This window comes from Rhinoraja longicauda, chromosome 1 (genome assembly GCF_053455715.1).
Source record: "Rhinoraja longicauda isolate Sanriku21f chromosome 1, sRhiLon1.1, whole genome shotgun sequence".
Taxonomy (NCBI): Eukaryota; Metazoa; Chordata; class Chondrichthyes; order Rajiformes; family Arhynchobatidae; genus Rhinoraja; species Rhinoraja longicauda.
In genome coordinates, this window is record NC_135953.1 from 56,778,166 (window position 1) to 56,798,126 (window position 19,961).

The window sequence follows — 19,961 nt, forward strand, 5'->3', positions numbered from 1 at the left end:
CATAGTTACAGTGCACTAAGTAGGAATAGAACAGAAACTAAATGGCAGAGGATGTCAGAGATGTCGAGTATGCATGTGGAAAGAAACTGACCCAGAGTGGGAAGATCGGAGTCAAGGTAGCAGGAAATTAATTTGATGGGACAAGAGCAGGCTGAAACAATAATTGAATAGGTCAGTAGAGTGCAAGAGTCCTGTGGGAGGGGTAGATTAGAAAAACTGGAGATGGGGGAAATGGTCTGCATTCTGTGGGGATGTGAGCGATTCCTGGCCATAGGAGTGGGCTCAGAAATGGTTGTAAAGGTAAACAATGTTGGGCTCCAAATTCATTAAACTGAGGAGGGAGATAAAGCAGAGTTCTGGCTCACTATTTGGAGACTAATTTCTTCACCTCATTAAAGTGATATTTTTTGCATGTGATGCGTAACTTATCAAACATCCATGATAACTGCAACATTACCAAGTTCGCTCAATGTTCACTTAACCAGCAATGTAATTGGAAACCCACTGGTTTAATACATTTATTTGTAGAAAGTTGACCCCGTGGGTCTGTTTTTGGAGCAAGAACTGGAAAGTTTGAAGGCAGTGCTCGAAATAAAGAATGAGAAAATACACAATCAAGAGAAAAGGCTGATGCAGATGGAAAGATTGGTAAGTCCACTTGAGAAGCTCAAGATTCAAGGTCTCAAGGTCAGTTTATTGTCACATGCACCAATTAAGGTACAGTGAAATTTGTGTTACCATACAGCCATACTAAGTGAAAAGCAACAAGACACACAACCACATAAAAGTAAACAAAAACATCCATCACAGTGGATTCCACATTCCGCACTGTGATGGAAGGCAATAAAGTTCAGCTTCTTCCTCTTCTCCCGCAATCAGGGCAGTCAAACCATCCACAGTCGGGCGATCAAAGTCCCCGCAGCCGATGATCAAAGCCCCCATCGGGGTGATTCAAACGCCCGCGTGGAGCGGTTGAAACTCTTTCCACAGCATGGAGCTCCCGAGTCGGCCTCTTCTTACCAGAGACCGCGGGCTTCACGATGTTAAAGTCCATAGAACCCGCAGTTGGAACTTCGATCCCCGGCAAAGGGATCGCAAGCTCTGCGATGTTATAGTCCCGCAGACTCCTGCGGCTTGGAGTGCCTGTCGGTCTCCAGGAAAGGCCGCTAACTCCTCGATGTTAGGCCACAGTGGGGACAGGTTTGCTACAGAAAAAAATCGCATCTCCCTCGAAATAATTTTAAAGTTTCCCCCTACCCCCACCCCCCCCCCCCCCCCCCCACATAAAATAAACCAAGGAACACAAGCATATTTTTTAACATACACTAAAAATAATAAAAAGAAGCACGGACAGACAGACTGTTTGCAGAGCAGCCACTGCTGGTGGCGCCACCCGTTAGCTTAAATAAATCCCGTTAGCTTAAATAAATATCACAGGGTTGTTTAGTATTTGGAATAAGTTCATTCTCTCTCTTGGTTAGTTAAGGTGAATAGATATGGTCGTTCATCTGCAGTAAGGGTTTTGATATTTCCAGTTTACTTTAATCGCTATCTTCTCCTGTCTTTCAACATCAAAATACTTTGAATATTAATTTGTATTCCTTAACAGGCAACTTCCCAGTGAATCTTTAATGCTTTAATGCACTCAAATGACTTGGTCGTATGGATTCAGAACTGGCTTACTGATGAGGCAGAGTTGTGTTGGGAAGAATTATTCAGGCTGGTTTGTGACCAGTGGAGTTCAGTGGGAATCTGTGCTGGGACTTCTGCTGTTTGTGATATAAGTGATTTGGACGCAAACGTAGATGGGTTGGTTAGTCTGCTTGCAGATGACACCATTCCCATTCCTTCTCTCCCGAGATGCTGCCTGACCTGCTGAGTTACTCCAGCATTTTGTGAATAAATGCAGATGACACCACGTTTGTTGGGGTCACGGACCGCAAGGAAAACTGTCAAAGTATACAGCGGGATTATAGATCAGATATAGAAATGGGTGGAGTAATAGATGGAGTTTAATCTGAGCAAGTGTGAGGTGGTCAAATGCAAGGAGAAAGATACAATTAATGGCATGAGGCTTAACAGCATTGATGTACAGAGGCATCTTAGAGTCCAAGTCCATAACTTGCTGAAAGTGTCAACAAGTATATTGAGTAATGTAGGCACATGGTATACTTGCTTTCATAGGCAGGGACATTGTGTATAAAAAAAAAAAATCAAGAAGTTGTGATGGATCTTTATAGGAATTTGGTTAGGCCTTTTGGAATATTGTGTGCAGTTTTGGTTTCCCATTACAGGAAGGACGTGTAGGCTTTTGAAAGGGTTTAGAGGAGGGAATGATGCGTGGCTTAGGGGGTATTAGCTATGGAGAGAGTTTGGACAAACTTAGATTGGAACACGAGAGATTATGGGGAGAAGTATATAAAATTGAGAGGTATAGATTGGGTCGATGATCAGAACCTTTTCCCCATGATGGAAAAATACTAGTGGGCATAGCTTTAAGTTGAGAGGGGCAAAGTTTAAAGGAGATGGGCAGGGAAGTTTTTTGAGTGGTGATTGCCTGGAACTTGCTGGCACAGGTGGTAGTTGAGGCCGTTAACATAGTGGCATTTTTGAGACTTGGGTAAGCAAATGGATATGCAGGGGTTGATGCGATTTGGATCATGTGCAAACAAGATGGTCTTGGCATCTTGTTCGGCACAAACGTGTTGAAGGGCCTGGTTTTGTGCTGCACTACTCTGTTTTTTGCTGCATAGCCTGGATCTCACCACATGACTCAGTGTTGGAAGTGTGGGATTGTAAGCCCAATGTGACTCTGGTTTGATCCAAGAGATATTCAAGTCAGGGATGATTGGGGTATAAGCTCTTGGAGGTCACTAGGGGATAGGCATGAATGGTTCAAAGTAATCAGGCCAACCTGGAGAACTAACTCCAATTTGAACTGAGAATCTGTTTTTCTTTTTCAAAAATAGATGGAAAAGCATGTTGTGCTGGATGAAAAGCATAAAATTGTGCTGCAAGAAAATGAAGACTTAAAAGCTCGAATGGACAAACATAAAGCTGTGTCCAGGTAAGTGTCTTCATACTTCCAGAAATGCTTTGCAGTCAATAGTGATTGTTTTTTTCAATGGTAGTTACAGGTGCAGTATGTTCTGCTGGGATATAGGTTGATATGCAAGATGCTATCTCCAGTATTCTTCTGGTTCTGCATCTGAATATATTTTTTTGTGCTCCAGAGTCTTTTCTTATTTTCATGTGGAGCGACTGCTGGTTTCAGTGCATTAAGAATACAGTAGACATTTTTAGGTTATTTTATTATGTTGAAAGAAGATTTGAAATAAATCGAGTGAAAAATCTGTTACTTTTTTTTGCCAGCTTTTTAAAAATTGAGAAGCAAAAATTTTTGTCTTGCACAAAATCCTTTTAGACAATAGACAATAGGTGCAGGAGTAGGCCATTCAGCCCTTCGAGCCAGCACCGCCATTCAATGCGATCATGGCTGATCGCTCTCAATCAGTACCCCGTTCCTGCCTTCTCCCCATACCCCCTCACTCCGCTATCCTTAAGAGCTCTATCCAGCTCTCTCTTGAAAGCATCCAACGAACTGGCCTCCACTGCCTTCTGAGGCAGAAAATTCCACACCTTCACCACTCTCTGACTGAAAAAGTTCTTCCTCATCTCCGTTCTAAATGGCCTGCCCCTTATTCTTAAACTGTGGCCCCCTGTTCTGGACTCCCCCAACATTGGGAACATGTTTCCTGCCTCTAATGTGTCCAATCCCCTAATTATCTTATATGTTTCAATAAGATCCCCCCTCATCCTTCTAAATTCCAGTGTATACAAGCCCAATCGCTCCAGCCTTTCAACATACGACAGTCCCGCCATTCCGGGAATTAACCTAGTGAACCTACGCTGCACGCCCTCCATAGCAAGAATTTTTTGGTTGAAGAATGTAATGCAATACTGTTTTAAGAAAAATATTTGCACTCTGATTTGGACATTGTTGGCTTCGCACTTGAATTGGCAAATGGCTGTAAATAGACAAAGTATCTGATATTAACAGACAAGCTTACTCCTCAATCAGAATTACTCTAAAATTAAACTTTTCAATGAGTTGGATAGTTTGGCCTAACTTGCATTTTGGTCAGCCAAATAGAAGACCTCTACCTACCATTGACTGTCCCATGTAGGGGAACTATCCTTAAGCAGTGATTGGATCTTGGGTGATAAATATAACAGAGCTTTATTTGTCGTTCGGTACCGAAGTACCGAACGAAACTACATAGCAGTCACAGAAAAAAAAAAAAAGAACACAAGACACATAACCCCAACACAAACGTCCATCACAGTGACTCCAAACACCCCCTCACTGTGATGGAGGCAACAAAACTTCCCCTCTCTTCCCCACGCCCACGGACAGACAGCTCGTCCCCGACCAACCCGCACAGTCCCCGCACCGGGCGCTGAAACGTCCCGCGGCCGAACCGGGCGATGAAAGGCCCGCGACCAAGCCTTGCGCAGCTAAGTCCCGTGGTCGAGCCGCACCGGGCACTGTTAAGTCCGCAGTCCAGCGATGAAAAGCCCCGCAGTCGAGCTGCACCGGGCGGTGTTCAGCTCCGCAGCCGAGCTGCACCGGGCACTGTTAAGTCCGCAGTCGAGCCGCACCAGCGATGAAAAGCCCCGCAGCCGAGCTGCACCGGGATGTTAAGCCCCGTAGCCGAGCTGCACCGGGCACTGTTGAGTCCAGCGGCCAAGCCGCAGCGGGATGTAAAGTCCAGCGGCCGAGCCGCACCGGGGTGTAAAGTCCAGCGGCCGAGCCGCACCGGGGTGTAAAGTCCAGCGGCCGAGCCGCAGCGGGTGATGTTAGGCCCCGCAGCCGAGCCGCAGCCCGCGCCGTGAGGAAGAGAAAAGCCCCCCCCCCCTCCCACACCCACACCCACCCCCACCCCCACCCCCACCACCCCCTCCCACACATACACAACCAAAAAAATATACAAAAACCATCCCAACACCGACACTCAACAAAAAAAAGACGGACAGACTGCTAGTCAGCCGCTGCCGTTAGGCGCCGCCACGTCCCTATAATGTGTCAAATTCTAATGACCTTTTAATAGTTGATATTTTCAAAAATCTTTGCATCTGTTTCTAAAGGTCTTGAGACCTTAAAATTGAAATTGTTTAATATACATTTTGTATAACAGTGAATTGAACATTTGTGTAAATCAAAAGCTACTTCATCCAAAAAGGAATGGGTAAGATTATGACCATTTTCTTCTGACTGCAGGCAAGGTGAAAAAGAACTGGGATACTTCGAATCAGTAGTAGGAAAGGGAGAGGGGATCGTAAGGTCATAAGTGATAGGAACAGAGTTGGGCCATTCGGTCCATCAGGTGTACTCTGCCATTCAATCCTGGCTGATCTATCTCTCCCTCCTAACCCCATTCTCCTGCTTTCTCCCCATAACCCCTGACACCCAATCTAATCAAGAATCTATGTTTTAAAATTATCCATTGACTTGGCCTGCACAGCCTTCTGTGGCAAACAATTCCACAGATTCACCACCCTCTCACTAAAGAAATTCCTTTTCATCTCCTTTCTAAAGGAGCGTCCTTTAATTCTGAGGCTATGACCTCTAGTCCCAGACTGTCCCACTAGTGGAAACGTCCTCTCCACATCCACTCTATCTAACCCTTTCACTGTTTGGTATGTTTCAATGAGATCCCCCCTCATTGTTCTAAACTCCAGCGAGTACAGGCCCAGTGCCATCAAACGCTCATCATTAGTTAACCCACTCATTCCTGGGATCATTCTTGCAAACCTCCTTTGGACCCGCTCCAGGGCCAACACATACCTTCCCAAACTATGGTGCTCAAAATTGCTCACAATATTCCAAATGCAGCCTTTTAGAGCCTCAGCATTACATCCTTGTTGTATTCTAGCCCTATTGAAATAAATGCTACCATTGCGTTTGCCTTTTTTTACTAGCGATTCGACTTGCAGATCAATTCAGTCAAATGTGAAAACTAACAAACATGCACTAATAATGGTAGAAAAGTGAATGGTATCAATAATTAACAGATCTTGGAATGCAATCCTCTAACTTTAAAGGTGGCAATTGATTAAGAAAGTTCTTGAATGTTGAGGAGCTGAGTAAAATCCACTTTGTTCCAAAAAATAGTCTTACCAAATCAGAAGAATTTGGTCTCATCAGAGCAAGTACGTCAAAATGCACACAGGATGCACAGCTGAGACTTGGACTAGAAGTGGTCAACAGATGGCTGTGAAGGCCATCAATGGATATTTTTAAACCAGAGATTGACAGATTCTTGATTAGTAAAGGTGTCTGGCGTTATGGGGAGAAGGCAGGAGAATAGGGCTTGGAGGGAAAGATGGATCAGCTATGATTGAATGGGAGAGAATACTTGATGTGCCGAATGGCCTAACTCTGCTCCTAGAACTTATGAACAGTATAAAATGAGTTGGATTATAGCTAGAATGTTTTGTACATTTCTGATGACAATGGTACAGAAGGGTATGGTAGGACTAGAAAGGGTGTAGAGAAAACTGGGATGCAACCAGGACTGAAGAACTTCAGTTATGATAAATGGCCAAACTGGAGTACTTCCTTTGGTACAGAAAAAGGAATAGGAGGGTGGTTCACCTGATGCTTTCAAAATTGTGAAGGACCTTTCTTCACTAAATGGATCAAAGGCATGGAATATAAATTTTAATTAACTGCTGGATTCGTATTTTGTTTAGGGAGATGAGGAGAAATTTATTTAGTCAGAGGGTGGTGAATCTGTGGAATTTGTTGCCACGGAATGCTGTGGAGGCCAAGTCAATGGGTATTTTTAAGGCAGAGATAGACAGATTCTTGATTAGTTCAAGTGTCGGGGGTTATGGGAAAAGGCAGGAGAAGGGTTGAGGGGGAGAGTTAGATAAGCCATGAATGAATGGCGGAGTAAACTTGATGGGCCAAATTGCCTAATTCTGCTCCTATTGCTTATAATATGAACTTTGATACTGTGGTCCCAATGGAGTCATTAATGAACATTTGGTTTCCCAGCACTTTGAGCAAATGAATCTGTTTGCTGAAATTGTGCTTGGTTTTACGGTAGGTTCCATGCTGCCATTCATTTCAGTCAAGGCTTTCAGCTGATGGAGTTGAGCAGGTTACAGATAAAACAAAAAACTTAAATGAAGACATGAGATTGCAGTTGCGGGAATCTTCAAGCGGGAAATAAACTCCAGTGAATCTTTGGATCGAACAACAACTGTGGAGGGTGGGGGCAGAGAAATCTTTGACATTTTGGGTCGAGACTAATGTAATTTCCAATGTATTTTCAATGTTTTAATTCTCTTGATAGTATGCTTAATTTTAGCCCTTTTACAAGTTAAGATTTTCAAAACATTGAAGTGTTTTGACAGCTGCCTCAGTCTGGGAGCATGGGTTTGTGATAGTTAAAGCAATTGAAGAGGCTCTGCTGCGAGATCTTGCTGCTTTGCAACAGTTGAGCGGAGCTACTCTTAAGTCAAGTCAAGTCAAGTTTATTTGTCACAAGGTGTGCAGTGAAATGAAAGTGGCAACGCCTGCGGATTGTGCTAAACTACAAAACAGAATAGAAAAAGAAAAATTTAACACAAAAAATAAATTAATACAGTAAATTAGTCCCTAGTGGTATGAGAGTTAACAGTCCTGATGGCCTGTGGGAAGAAACTCCGTCTCATCCTCTCTGTTTTCACAGCGTGACAGCGGAGGCGTTTGCCTGACTGTAGCAGCTGGAACAGTCTGTTGCTGGGGTGGTAGGGGTCCCTCATAATGTTGCTGGCTCTGGATCTGCACCTCCTGATGTATAGGTCCTGCAGGAGGGCGAGTGTAGTTCCCATAGTGCGTTCTGCCGAACGCACTACTCTCCGCAGAGCCTTCCTGTCCTGGGCAGAGCTGTTCTCAAACCAGATTCTGATGTTCCCGGATAAGATGCTTTCTACAGCCCCAGAGTAGAAGCACTGAAGGATCCTCAGAGAGATTCTAAATTTCCTCAACTGTCTGAGGTGGTAAAGGCACTGCCTTGCCTTACTCACCAGTACGGCAAAGTGTGAAAGCAGGTTACATGGTCAAAGGCTGAACAGGAATTCTGGGTCAATGTGATGTTATTGTAACCATAGATGAGGTCCTGTATTTGCCCAATTCTATAAATTACACATTTTTAAGGCTGTTGGATTGTTAAGGACTATTTTAAGTATTACCTTTGACTATTTTTAGGATCATTTTTGGAAAAATTGTAATATAAGCTATCTCAACGGTTCATTTTCAAATAACAATCATTGTTGAGAAATATTATTGTATACAGAATAAGTCCTTTGTGTGTGTGTGCATGTGCAAAACTGGACTGAAGTAAAAACATTTTGCTTTAAATTGCAGTCGTGAACTTGTGATGATCTCTTTCAGCAGTATGTTTGTAAATTTATTGCAGGCAACTGTCAACTGAGCAGGTGGTTCTACAAACATCATTGCAAAAAGAATCAAAAGTCAACAAGCGCTTATCTATGGAAAATGAAGAACTTTTATGGAAACTGCAAAATGGAGAGGTTCTTAGCCCTCAGAAGTTATCACCAAGTTCCTCTTTCCCCTTTCAATCTTCCAGAAATTCAACACCCTCATTTTTCGGCCCTTCACCCTCACCAAGGTGACACATCCAAACTTTTTACATCAAAGGGTATTGGGACATTCAAGGGCTTTTGATTTTTGACCGTGACAAACAAAATACTGTTCTATTATATGATGTAAGATTATAAAAAGCATTTTTTAATATCTATAGTTGTGTATGTTCTGTATATAGAATGTTGCACAGAGCACTTAATATAAACAGCAAGAATCTTGCTTTTGCCTTTTTGCCTATTAAAATCAAACTCAGGGCATGTAGATTATTTTTAGCAAATCTGAGTGTTCCTCATTTGTGTAAAACATTTGTCTGGTAAACAGACGATTCAAGTTAATTACTGAGGATCACCTTCATGGTGAGCTGACAGGATGTTGCTTGAATTTTTTCCAGCAAAAAGTGCTTAAAATGGTGGAGGAGCTATGAGATATCTAGATGAAACTAGGTTGGAGAAGTCAGGAAATGCTTGTGCAGTGTCTAGTCCTTGATCTCTGTTGGAAATCAAACCGATATCTGTGTGTACAGATTTAAATTCAATTGGAAGTCAATGGCCAGAAGCTATTGTGGAGTTCAGCATTTGCTGACATTATAATGCAGAAAGATGCTCTCAATCTATCTAAGCACTTAAGCAATATTAAAGGAAAAGTTATTACACTAACAATGCAAGTAGAGCACTTAAATTCTGATTCCACTGTTCCAATGTGTGGTTGCATATAACTTTGCATCCATTCAGTTGTAATGAATTTTGAACATTTCAGGACAGTAAGGATTTGTCTGCTCAACCATGCTGCAGGGGAAGTAAATCATTCCACCTTGAACATTGAGGTGTGTCCTTAAAAGTGGTGTTAAACATCTTCCATGGTTGTGAACGCAGCTATAGTTCTGAACAACTCAGCAAACAATTTGTTTTGGTCACTTTGTAGCTGTTTTTAATGAATTTGATCTTAAATGGAGACGTCTCTAGAAACAGGTCTTACCTGGCAGACTGCATAGGAATGTTAGTTGTGTTTATGCTGTAATAAAAGTAGAATCAAGTGTAGTAAAGTTGCAAAATACCAAGTGTCAAAAGTTTGTCTTTTACACTTAATGTACCAATCTCTTGGGAGATGTGTAGCTTTGTGGAACTTGTCACCATTGAAGAACTTCTCTCCATTGAACATGTTGCCGGATGTATCTTGGCGATTACTTTGATCTTTTCGCTGCATTCCTTTCCATGGGTTGTGAATCTAGAACCCCAGGTAGATCTGCAGGAACCAGCGGTAACGCCTAGACATTCTAGTTTTTGAGATTTATTAGAACGGTATGGCTTAGGAGTTGAAACAAGTCTCTTTACTGTTTTTTGGTGGGTTAAACCTGATTCAAAACTCTAATCTGTTAAATTTGGCAACCTTAAAGTGAAAATTGATGGGATGATGATTTTAATTTGTGGTCATTACACTCCATTCTGTGTGAATGCAACACAGATAAGCAGGCATTTCCAAAATCTTAGTGCAAGTCAACAATTGTCATCATACAATTTTTCTAAATGTACTGAAGCTATTTCTATTCATTGCATAATTTATTACTCTTGAAGCTACTGCCAAGAGCAGGTGATTTCCAAAGAAATCCAGATTAAACCATGACTAAGGTGGTCAAAAATTATCTGTTGGCCTGGCTAAAATGTTGATGTGCTTTTGTGGCATTAAATATGCGAGAGGATACGTTCCTACTGTATCAATGTAATGAAACTGAAAACATGCAGTTTTTCAACTTCCCAATTGAAAATTGGCATTTGCTTTCAAAATGTTATTAATTTTGTCTTGATGCATACTGATTTACAAATCATTTTCCTAATTAACCAGCCACAGAAAATCATTATTAACATGTAGAGTTTTAGCGGCATCTACTGCAAAATGCTCCAATTTCTCGGGCAAATCTTGGTTATTTGTTACTGATCTGTGGACTATTCCCTTTATACACTGGATTAAAATGAGCAACGTCAATCACTAAATTCATTTAATCTACAAATTGAAATGGAGACCCAGACAATTGGATTTATTGATTGTTCTCATTTCTATCAAAATTTCATTTCACTAACCAATAAATATACTGACATGGAGTTGCGATATCAAAGATGTCAACTTTCTAATCAAAGCATTCAAAAATTCATAGTTTTTAAAGTAACGCACCTGATGTCTTTAATAATTTCCCTCCAGTGTTGGTACTATTAAGTTTGTTTGGTCAGTTGTAGGAAAAAAATATTTTCGAAAGGAAAAAACATCTTCCTAGCTTCAGTTTGAGCTTTGAATAATCACCTTAACCCTTGCTGTAAACCAACTGAGATTTCAAAGGTATTTCTTGCATTTGGTATGCCAATGATTATTTGTGCAGTTCATTGAAGTTAGCATTTTCACTACAGATGCTTATTTTTGAAACTGGTTTACACATGTTGGAGAGGCCTGGAGTTTCTTGTTGCACAGCAACACTAGTTACTGTATGATGAACCTGTATTATTCGCTTATCCAAGTTTAAAAAGGGATGTTTCTTAATCAGTGATCTAATTTGTGGTGTGTAATTAAGAAACCTTCTCTTCTGCTGATGCTTGTTGAACGGTTTTGGGTACATGCAATATTTTAATCAGCAAATCCATAGAAGCTTGTCTATTTTGTTGCAGAAAATAGCTATCTTCAGTATTTGTTACATTTTTGCTTAACATTTTTGACAAATGATGTAATGAGATCCAAGATGCGTTTATAATTTATACTTACTGCAAACCTGATGCTCAAGGCAAAAAGGACAGTGGTTAGTTGAAATGTCCTAAATAAATATGTCCTAACCAGGCTTGTAAACATTTTGATTTCATTTTACATGTACCTTGTGCATTGATCACTTTTAATCTTTTGTTGTAAATGTATCGGTTGTTTCCTTGTTAAATAAAGGTATTGCTGTTTTCTCTAATCAAACATTTCTATTGATTTTCTTTTGTACATTTGCTGATATTTATTCAGTTTGCATTTGTTTCACTAATGGTTCCATGAAATATTGCAGGCATTATAATTATTTAGCAAGTGAACATTTTTTATTTCAAAGCTACAGAGTAAACCACTGTTGTATATATGGACCAGCAAAGCATTCAACAAGATTCCACATGGTAGGCTGCTCTGGAAGGTTAGATTGCATGAGATCGAAGGAGAGATAAAAATTGGCTTCATGGGAGGAAGCAGAGGGTGATGGTGGAAGGTTGCTTTTCGGACTGACCTGTGACTAGTGGTGTGCCTCAGGGTTCAGTGCTGGGCCTGATACTGTTTGTCATCTACATCAATTATTTGGATGAAAACATACATGGCAAGATTAGAAAGTTTGCTGATAATATAAAAGTGGGTGGTTTTGCAAATAGTGAAGATTGTTGTGAAAAATTGCAGCAGGATCTTGATCAATTGGCCAGGTGGGCTGAGGAATGATTGATGGAATTTAATGAAGAAAAATGTGAGTGTTGCAATTTGGGAAGTCTAACATAGGCAGGACCTTCGCAGTGAATGGTTGGGCTCTGGGAAGTGTTGTAGAGCAGAGGGATCTTGGAGTGCAGGTGCATGGTTCCTTGAAGATCGAGTTGCAGGTAGATAAGGTGGTCAAAAAGGCTTTTGGCACATTGGCCTTCTTCATCAGTCAGAGTATTGTGTATAGAAGTTGGGAAGTCATGTTTCAGTTGTGTAAGATGTTGGTGGGGCCACATTTAGAGTATTGTGTTCAGTTCTGGGAAGCATGTTGTCAAGCTGGAACGGGTGCAGAGAAGATTTACGAGGATGTTGTCACGACTCGAGGGTCTGAGTTATAGGGAGAGGTTGAGTTGGTTTCGATTTCTTGGAGTGCAGGAGGATGAGGAGTAATCTTCTAGAGGGGTATAAAACCATGAGAGGAATAGCTCGGGTAGATGCAGTCTCTTGCCCAGAGTGGGTGAATAGAGGACCAGAGGACATAGGTTAAAGGTGATGGGGAAAAGATTTAATAGTAATCTGAAGGGTATCTTTTTCACACAAAGGGTGGTGGGTGTATGGAACAATCTGCCAGAGGAGGTAGTAGAGGCTGGGACTATCCCAACGTTTCAGAGACAGGACAGGTTTGGAGGGATATGGACCGCAGGCAGGTGGGACCGGTGTAGCTGGGACATGTTGGCTGATGAGAGTAAGTTGGGCTGAAGGGCCTGTTCCACGCTATATCATTCTATGTCTGTAAAGCAATTTGAATTATTTTTGGGGCAATTTATTGCATCCTGATTCAATGTTTTTTAGTGTATTATGACACAGTTACTGTAGTACAGTGAGAAGCTTTTGTGTGCAATCCGGTTGAATAAATTACATGAATAAAATCATGCTGTCCACAGTGCACATATAGAGGATAATTACATTTAATGCAAGATAAAGCCTGATAAAGATGGTTCAAAGGTCTCCAATGAGGTTGATGGAAGGTTAGGACCACGCTCTACCTCATGAGGACTGTTTCGTTACCTGATAACAGCTGGCAGGAAACTGTCCCTGAATTTGGAGGTTTGCGTTTTGAAACTTCTGTGCCTCTTGCCTGATGAGAGGGAAAAGGAGTATCCGGGATGAGTTTGGTTTTGATTATGCCTTACTGAGGCAGCATGAAATATAAATGGAAAACTAGTTCCAATGAGTACATAAAGGTGAGGTGGACTAGCTTTAATTGGACCAGCAATTATTACCCAAGGTGTAAATGGGTCGACATTGGGTTGACATTGCGTTATCTTCTCCGCATGGTTGTAAGTCACCACTAAAAGACCGGCAAATAGACATGGACTGGGATTTCTCAGACTATTGGTTTCATCCTTGACCTGCTTTCGGGTAAACTGCTAGAAATTTTATTTCAGGAGACGCATTTAGCATGTGACTGCGGTGAGACTTATCCATGATTGTGCAGGTGGCCTTGTTGAGGCAGCGCTATTGTCTAATTGGGTGGAAGTACATTTAACCTTATAAATGGCTTGCTCAAAGTCTTATATTGCGAAAACAGCAGATCTACATAATTCATGTAGATCTGATCCCGAGATCTATTTTCTGTGACATTTTCTTACACAAGAACTCCGGGGCTACTTCTGCTTGAAGGTGATCCATCTACAATGGAACCTGCCCTGTTCTTTCATTTTAATGAAAATTTGACAGGAAATCCAATGGGCTGACTCCACTGTACCTGAAGTGCAAAAATAACTTCAAGTGGCTTAAAAGGATATTAATCATTTTTGGAATGGGATAGCATTCATGGATGTTTAATACTCCAAATCCATCCAACGATTTAAATTAAGCATCTGGATTTTCTTTGTTCTGGAACTTCTATCTGCACGTGATCTCTATTGAATATTAACCATGTGGATTGATGAAATTTCCCTTGCTCAATTCTATTCAAATCCTGTTACATACAAAGTCATAGGTACAATTGTTTAGATAGGAATAAGAATACATACAACGCCTTGGACAAATGGAAAGGTTATGTATCCCAAATAATGTAAAGACATTCATGGGCACTCACAAGGATGGGAGATCACGTGAAGAGTTGAGGAATGTGCATTATTGGGAAGCAACAATTACAAAATAACTAATGAAAGAATGATGCAGGAATATAAAGCAAATAATTGTGTTTGGAGATGTACCTTAAGGTGAATTGTATGTTTCCTTTTGGACAGCAATATTCTGACCAAAGATTTACTTTACTTTAACCAAAGATGCACAAAATGCTGGAGTAACTCTGAGGGACAGGCAGCATTTCTGGAGAGAAGGAATGGGTGACGTTTTGGGTCGAGAGCCTTCTTCAGACAGTCTGAAGAAGGGTCTTGTCCAGAAACGTCCTTCATTCCTTCTCTCCAGAGATGCTGCCTGTCCCGCCGAGTTACTCCAGCATTTTGGCTCTCTTCGGTGTAAACCAGCATCTGCAGTTCCTTCCTACATGGTACTTTAACTAAATTCTGCTCTGAAATATTTAATTCTCTGCAAAGAGGTGGTGTTTCAGATGGTATGTTATTTAATGTTGCAAACCGTTTTGCTTTAGTAATGTTATAATTGTTACATGTTGACAAATTACTACTTTAATTGAATGATCTCAGACCCTATAAGTTAAAATCTTACATCTGTGAACTCTGATGTATATTTTTTGGGATGCTTAACCATTCCATTTACCCAAAGTTTTGTGCATTGATGCTGCTTATTGTAATCTACCTAATTTACTTTCTAAAAACATTAACTTTCTCAAACATATACCTATGAACTAATCAAGGAGAAACTCAGATTTTCTGCTGACGATAAAAAAACCCCCCACCTGTCGCCATCCATGTTCTAATCTCTCCTTCCTAAATAATTGAGCATTGCACTCTTCCCAAATCAGTCAAATGGTTTTATGCTCCTCTTACTTTGATTAAGAATGATCGCCTTGTTCATACTAATCCAACTCTATGTTGGGCAATTGCACAGTGAAGCACTTGTTTACCTTTTCATTTGTTTTTCTCCAGCCTTTCCCAGATGTTTGTCATCATAAATCCCTAGATGAGGGAGCAACTGTTCTTTTGCAATCATTGATAAGCCAACTTGAGCAAGATGGGTGTGTAGGAAGGAACTGCAGATGTTGGATTAAACCACAGATAGACGCAAAATGATGGAGTAACTCAATGGGAAACGCAGCATCTCTGGATGGAAGGAATGGGTGACTTCTGAAGAAGAGTCTCGACCTGAAAAATCATCCATTCCTTCAATCCAGAGATGCTGCCTGTCCCACTGAGTTACTCCAGCATTTTGTGTCTATCTTAACCATGATCGGCTTGGCTACTATTTAAGTGTTGTTCAAATTTAATGTGGTTAGATTGGGTCTTGCATACCTTTCCTCATTATTTTCCAATACTCTAAGGTTCTGGTGTATCACTTCCTTTTACTTCCTTTTGTAATTTTAAAATTAACGTTCTCAGTTCTAATTCTCCTCAGTCATCTCTATTACATTTTGGCCCTTTCCTCCAAGGTTCCTCAGGAATTCCAATTAAATGTTAAGGATATATATATATTTTTAAATAAACCAGGAAACTGCTCATTTAACATTTGAACACCCGTGTCCCAACTCATCAAAACTTGCGAAATATCCAAAGGATATAAAAACATGAAACTCAACCTCAGTTCAAGAAAATAATTTGGTAATTCTATTAATTTTGACTGTTTGAAATGTGCTTCAGACCAGTGACGAAAGGTTCCTCAGGTTAAAGCTCCAGTCATTACCAATAATTTATTTCTATGAAATTTTGAGGCAAATTGATATTTTCATGAACATGGGATAGAAATAGAATTTGCATTTCATAAGATGAATAGAAATATTTGTAAATGAGGAAGATTTTGATGAGGACTAAATGCTAAATAAGTAGAGTTTAGTCTAGGCTGGAACTTAAGAGAATTAAGATTTTTAAAATTTAAGTATTTGTGGTAGCCTGGGAACAAATTTAATTAGAACTGAGGCCAAGCAGCTGATTGCAGACTGCCAATGAGGCTTGGTGTGGACTAGCTTTTCTGTGCCACAAACTCCAAGTGTGGCTCTGGAATACGTGGAGTGCAGATAACAGGTTAGATTATTACTTGTCACTCATTCACCCCAGGACTTGACTTAATCTTGCCCTTGTTGCAGGTACGGACAACTTCATTATCTGACATGTTGAAAATGGAACTTATCGCCGGAATCGGTAAACATGATGAAAGGACTCAAGCAGTTGGAGTTTGGTTTTTCTATTCTGCCTTGAACAATTCCTTTATGTTCTGAAGCTGAAATGATTGGTCTTTTATAACCATAACCATCTTTGTGCCGGGTTTGAGTCCAAACAGATAAGAGATCTGTTCCTAGCACATGAATACTATTTAGGAACTTGGATGTTGCCTCATGGTCAAGAACATGCCTTGTATTGGGAATTTTGCTTGTTTACATTGAGACTATATGTCAGAAGCTAAGTGGTTCTTGCAGCGTCTAAATAGTGTGCTTTACAGGCCATTGGTGTACATTCTATTAATGTCACTTACTATAACCTCAAATTGACTGTTGGGTTATTGACCAAATTGGTGGTGTCTTGTGATCAAGATAAACTTAGTCAATTTTCTCTATTGGGTGGGTGCTAGCCTGATGGTGAAACTGTCAGAAACTGAGAATTCTCCCTGATATGTTTTCCCTGAGCAATTTTATCTTGCCTCTTTTAACATTATTGTAACACTAGTCCCAAGCCAACATAATAGTTACAGACAGCAGCTAAACAAATAGGTTTCAAATGTTTGCTTAAGATAATGGTTACAAATCGGGTAGATTATTTATCACCATCACCTTGGTAAAATGGTAAATAAATGCTGTCCTTGGGAATGACACATAGCTGGAGATTGAATTTAAAATGTTCTATGCCATAATACCAAGGACTTTGCCAGGGCGTGGTCCTTGCTGATCTTAATCGCGGTTGTTATCAGTCTTCTGCCACAGCCCCAGTATCTCATGAAATGGGAAAATGTAGATAGGTATGGTTAACTGGGGTGCCACCCAACTGACTAAGGACCTAAATGGAATCCTGGATTATATAACTTGCCTATTGAAAGGTAAAGCTATTTAAGGCTCCTCTGAAGATTATGCAACAAAACCTGATGGAAAGTTTACATCCAAACATAACAAGATTACATCATACTGGCATTGGAACGTATATCTGTGCAATAACAGATGTTCCATTACATACTGAGACTATTAGGTACTGCAAGTACAGTAAGTCCTCACTATAACACACCAGTGGGAGGGGGTGGTTGTTGGTTATTGCCTATTATCAGCTATAATAGTGACGGGGGTAAATATTAATTAACAACCCAAGGCCGGGGGGAAGAAACGTGGCATTGGGAGGGGTTTAAACCAGCGGGAATTCACAGGCTGGTGAGCCGTGGAGCCCCCAGCCCCACACACGGTTCACCAGGGACGCACCCAGTACACCTGCCGCCTTCATGCTGCTCGCTTTCTCCACTCCCACAACCTGATGCATGTCACGTTGTGCCAGCTCATTGGGTAACTGCTGGAAGTGGGGGGGGGGGGGGGTGTGCAACAATTTCGGGAATTGGTGCCAGTCGGCTGATCCCACATTGATTATCTCGATTTAGAGATCCTGCAGATAAAAATCAATGAAGAATAACTTAATTTCTTGGCCTCCACCTGATTAAGTTCCATAATTATTCATCAGATGCTGGCTGGCAGTCATGCTGTTGTTCAAAATATAGTAAACTTGTTCATATTTACAAAGGTCCAACCATAACTACCTTTCTGCCTGTCTTGTGATAAATATTCTTGTGTATCTAGACAGAAAAGATTGATGTAAAACAAATTTGATATAAAATTTGTAAATTTAATTTGTTGGTAACCAATGCTGTATATGATATTACCCTGTAGAATCATGCTTGCTTCTGACCAACAATCCCATCCATAAATTGCCATCCAACTCTTCTTTGTTCCAGATTGTCTTTGTTCAGTTTAGTTTAGTTTATTGTTATGTGTACTGAAGTACAGTGAAAAGCTTTTGTTGCGTGCTAACCAGTCAGCAGAATGGCGGTAAGGTCGAGGATGAGGGTTCGGACTAAGAATAATCGAACCTACAAGACCTCAACGGCAAACCAGGCAGATGAAGCTATCTTGAACTTAACGGCTGTGAAGGCGGATGAAGGCTGCAACAGATCTATCAGCTCCATTTGTCTTGGTTCCCTTGCCATTGGAATTAGTTGATTGATTTGTGAAGGACCGTCTGCTTCTTGGAGTGAAACATCAAGTACACGTTAAACAAACACACGCACAGGCGTCTTCATTCTGTACGGAATATAGGCCATCATCCTCGACCTCGAGGGATAGCCATGACGACTAATTTTCTTATAAAATGTTAAGCAAAAAATTATTGGTTTTTGAATTTTTTTAATAATTTAAGCTTAATTGAACTGTTTTAACAAGTGATTGTGGGGAGAAGGGGTTCTCTGTATCCCACCCCAAGCCATGTTGCTTGCAGCCTGTTCTGCTTCTGATGTAGGGTCTCAGCTCAGCCTGGGTCAGATTAGTGTGGAGAATTCAGATTAGTGTGGAGAATTCAGATTAGTGTGGAGAATTCAGATTAGTGTGGAGAATTCAGGCCATATCTATATGGTTGGCCTACTTTTTTCATCTAGAATAATTTGAGGAGGAGAATTCAAATATTTTAAAATTTTATCTCGATACACTGGCTCAAATATCTACACCGAAACGTGGGTGCCAGTCTCCATCTGTACTTTAACTTGATCTGTCCTTCCTCACTCCAATCTCCTCAGACCAAGTGATTAAATCTGATTCAATTATTATTAAAAAAACACGCCAGGATTCGTATCATCCATATCTGAAACATCAAATTGGTGCACCACATTCTTTAGATAACATTAACATTGAACAGCAGATCTGGTTAGCTAAGGACTGAACTAGGCAAAGAGCTCTTCGCTCTATAGATCTGCAACATCCATCTGCAGAATTGGGAGAGAATTGAGCATCAAACTGGTTTGCTGTTGATTACACAATGGAGCATCCATTGACAATTCTTCAGAAAATGCAGTCTAAGCCATATGCAGTAGAAGCAAATTTGCATCCAGATTTGAGTTGATGAGAAGGCAGGAACGGGGTACTGATTGTGGATGATCAGCCATGATCAAATTGCATGACGGTGCTGGCTTGAAGGGCCGAATGGCCTACTCCTGCACCTTTTGTCTATGTAGCTATGTATCTATGTAATGAGAGGGCAGTGGATTTAACCCCTGGGTATCCCACAGTTTGTTTTGTGAGCTGAAGTTAAACCTGTCTGTTTTGGAGAAAATAAAGGTAGGATGATCAAGGGCAGAATCTTGCATTCAATTATCCCTTTGCTATACAATGGCATTAGTCATATGCCATAAATTCATATTGTTTAATCGTGACACAACAGCGCAACAAATTTCAGTGAAACACTGCTATATTTCAAACAGAATTTACCAGGTGATATTTTGCATGTCTGCTTTGTGCCAAAGTACAGCTGTGCTACCAGGACAGATGGAAGAAAGGAAAATGTGTATGTATTGCACTACTGTGCAAAATCATTTGTATTCTGTTCTAATGTGTCACTGTCATTATTGTTAATGTTGATAGGTGTATATCTATGGAAAGCATAATGATGAAATGGAATTAAGCCAAATCGTTCTGGGGTCATTATTAACCAGTTGATATTCCTGGATATCATTATAATCTCCTGATCAAAACATTTAGTAAGGAAAAGATCGCAATGGAAAATGATTC

At 40.7% G+C, this 19,961-nt stretch overlaps 1 protein-coding gene across 4 annotated transcripts in view; it reads left to right on the top strand.

Moving 5' to 3' along the window:
- Positions 1–11,551, top strand: part of mtus1b (microtubule associated tumor suppressor 1b) — a 139,061-nt gene extending 127,510 nt beyond the window's left edge. For all 4 annotated transcript variants that reach the window (XM_078397785.1, XM_078397765.1, XM_078397794.1 and 1 more), the window contains 3 exons: positions 529–648; positions 2,970–3,067; positions 8,472–11,551. In XM_078397785.1, coding sequence (XP_078253911.1) covers positions 529–648; positions 2,970–3,067; positions 8,472–8,688 — 435 coding nt within the window. In that variant the 3' untranslated portion in view covers positions 8,689–11,551. The remainder of the gene's footprint in view (positions 1–528; positions 649–2,969; positions 3,068–8,471) is intronic.
- Positions 11,552–19,961: the final 8,410 nt, after the last annotated feature.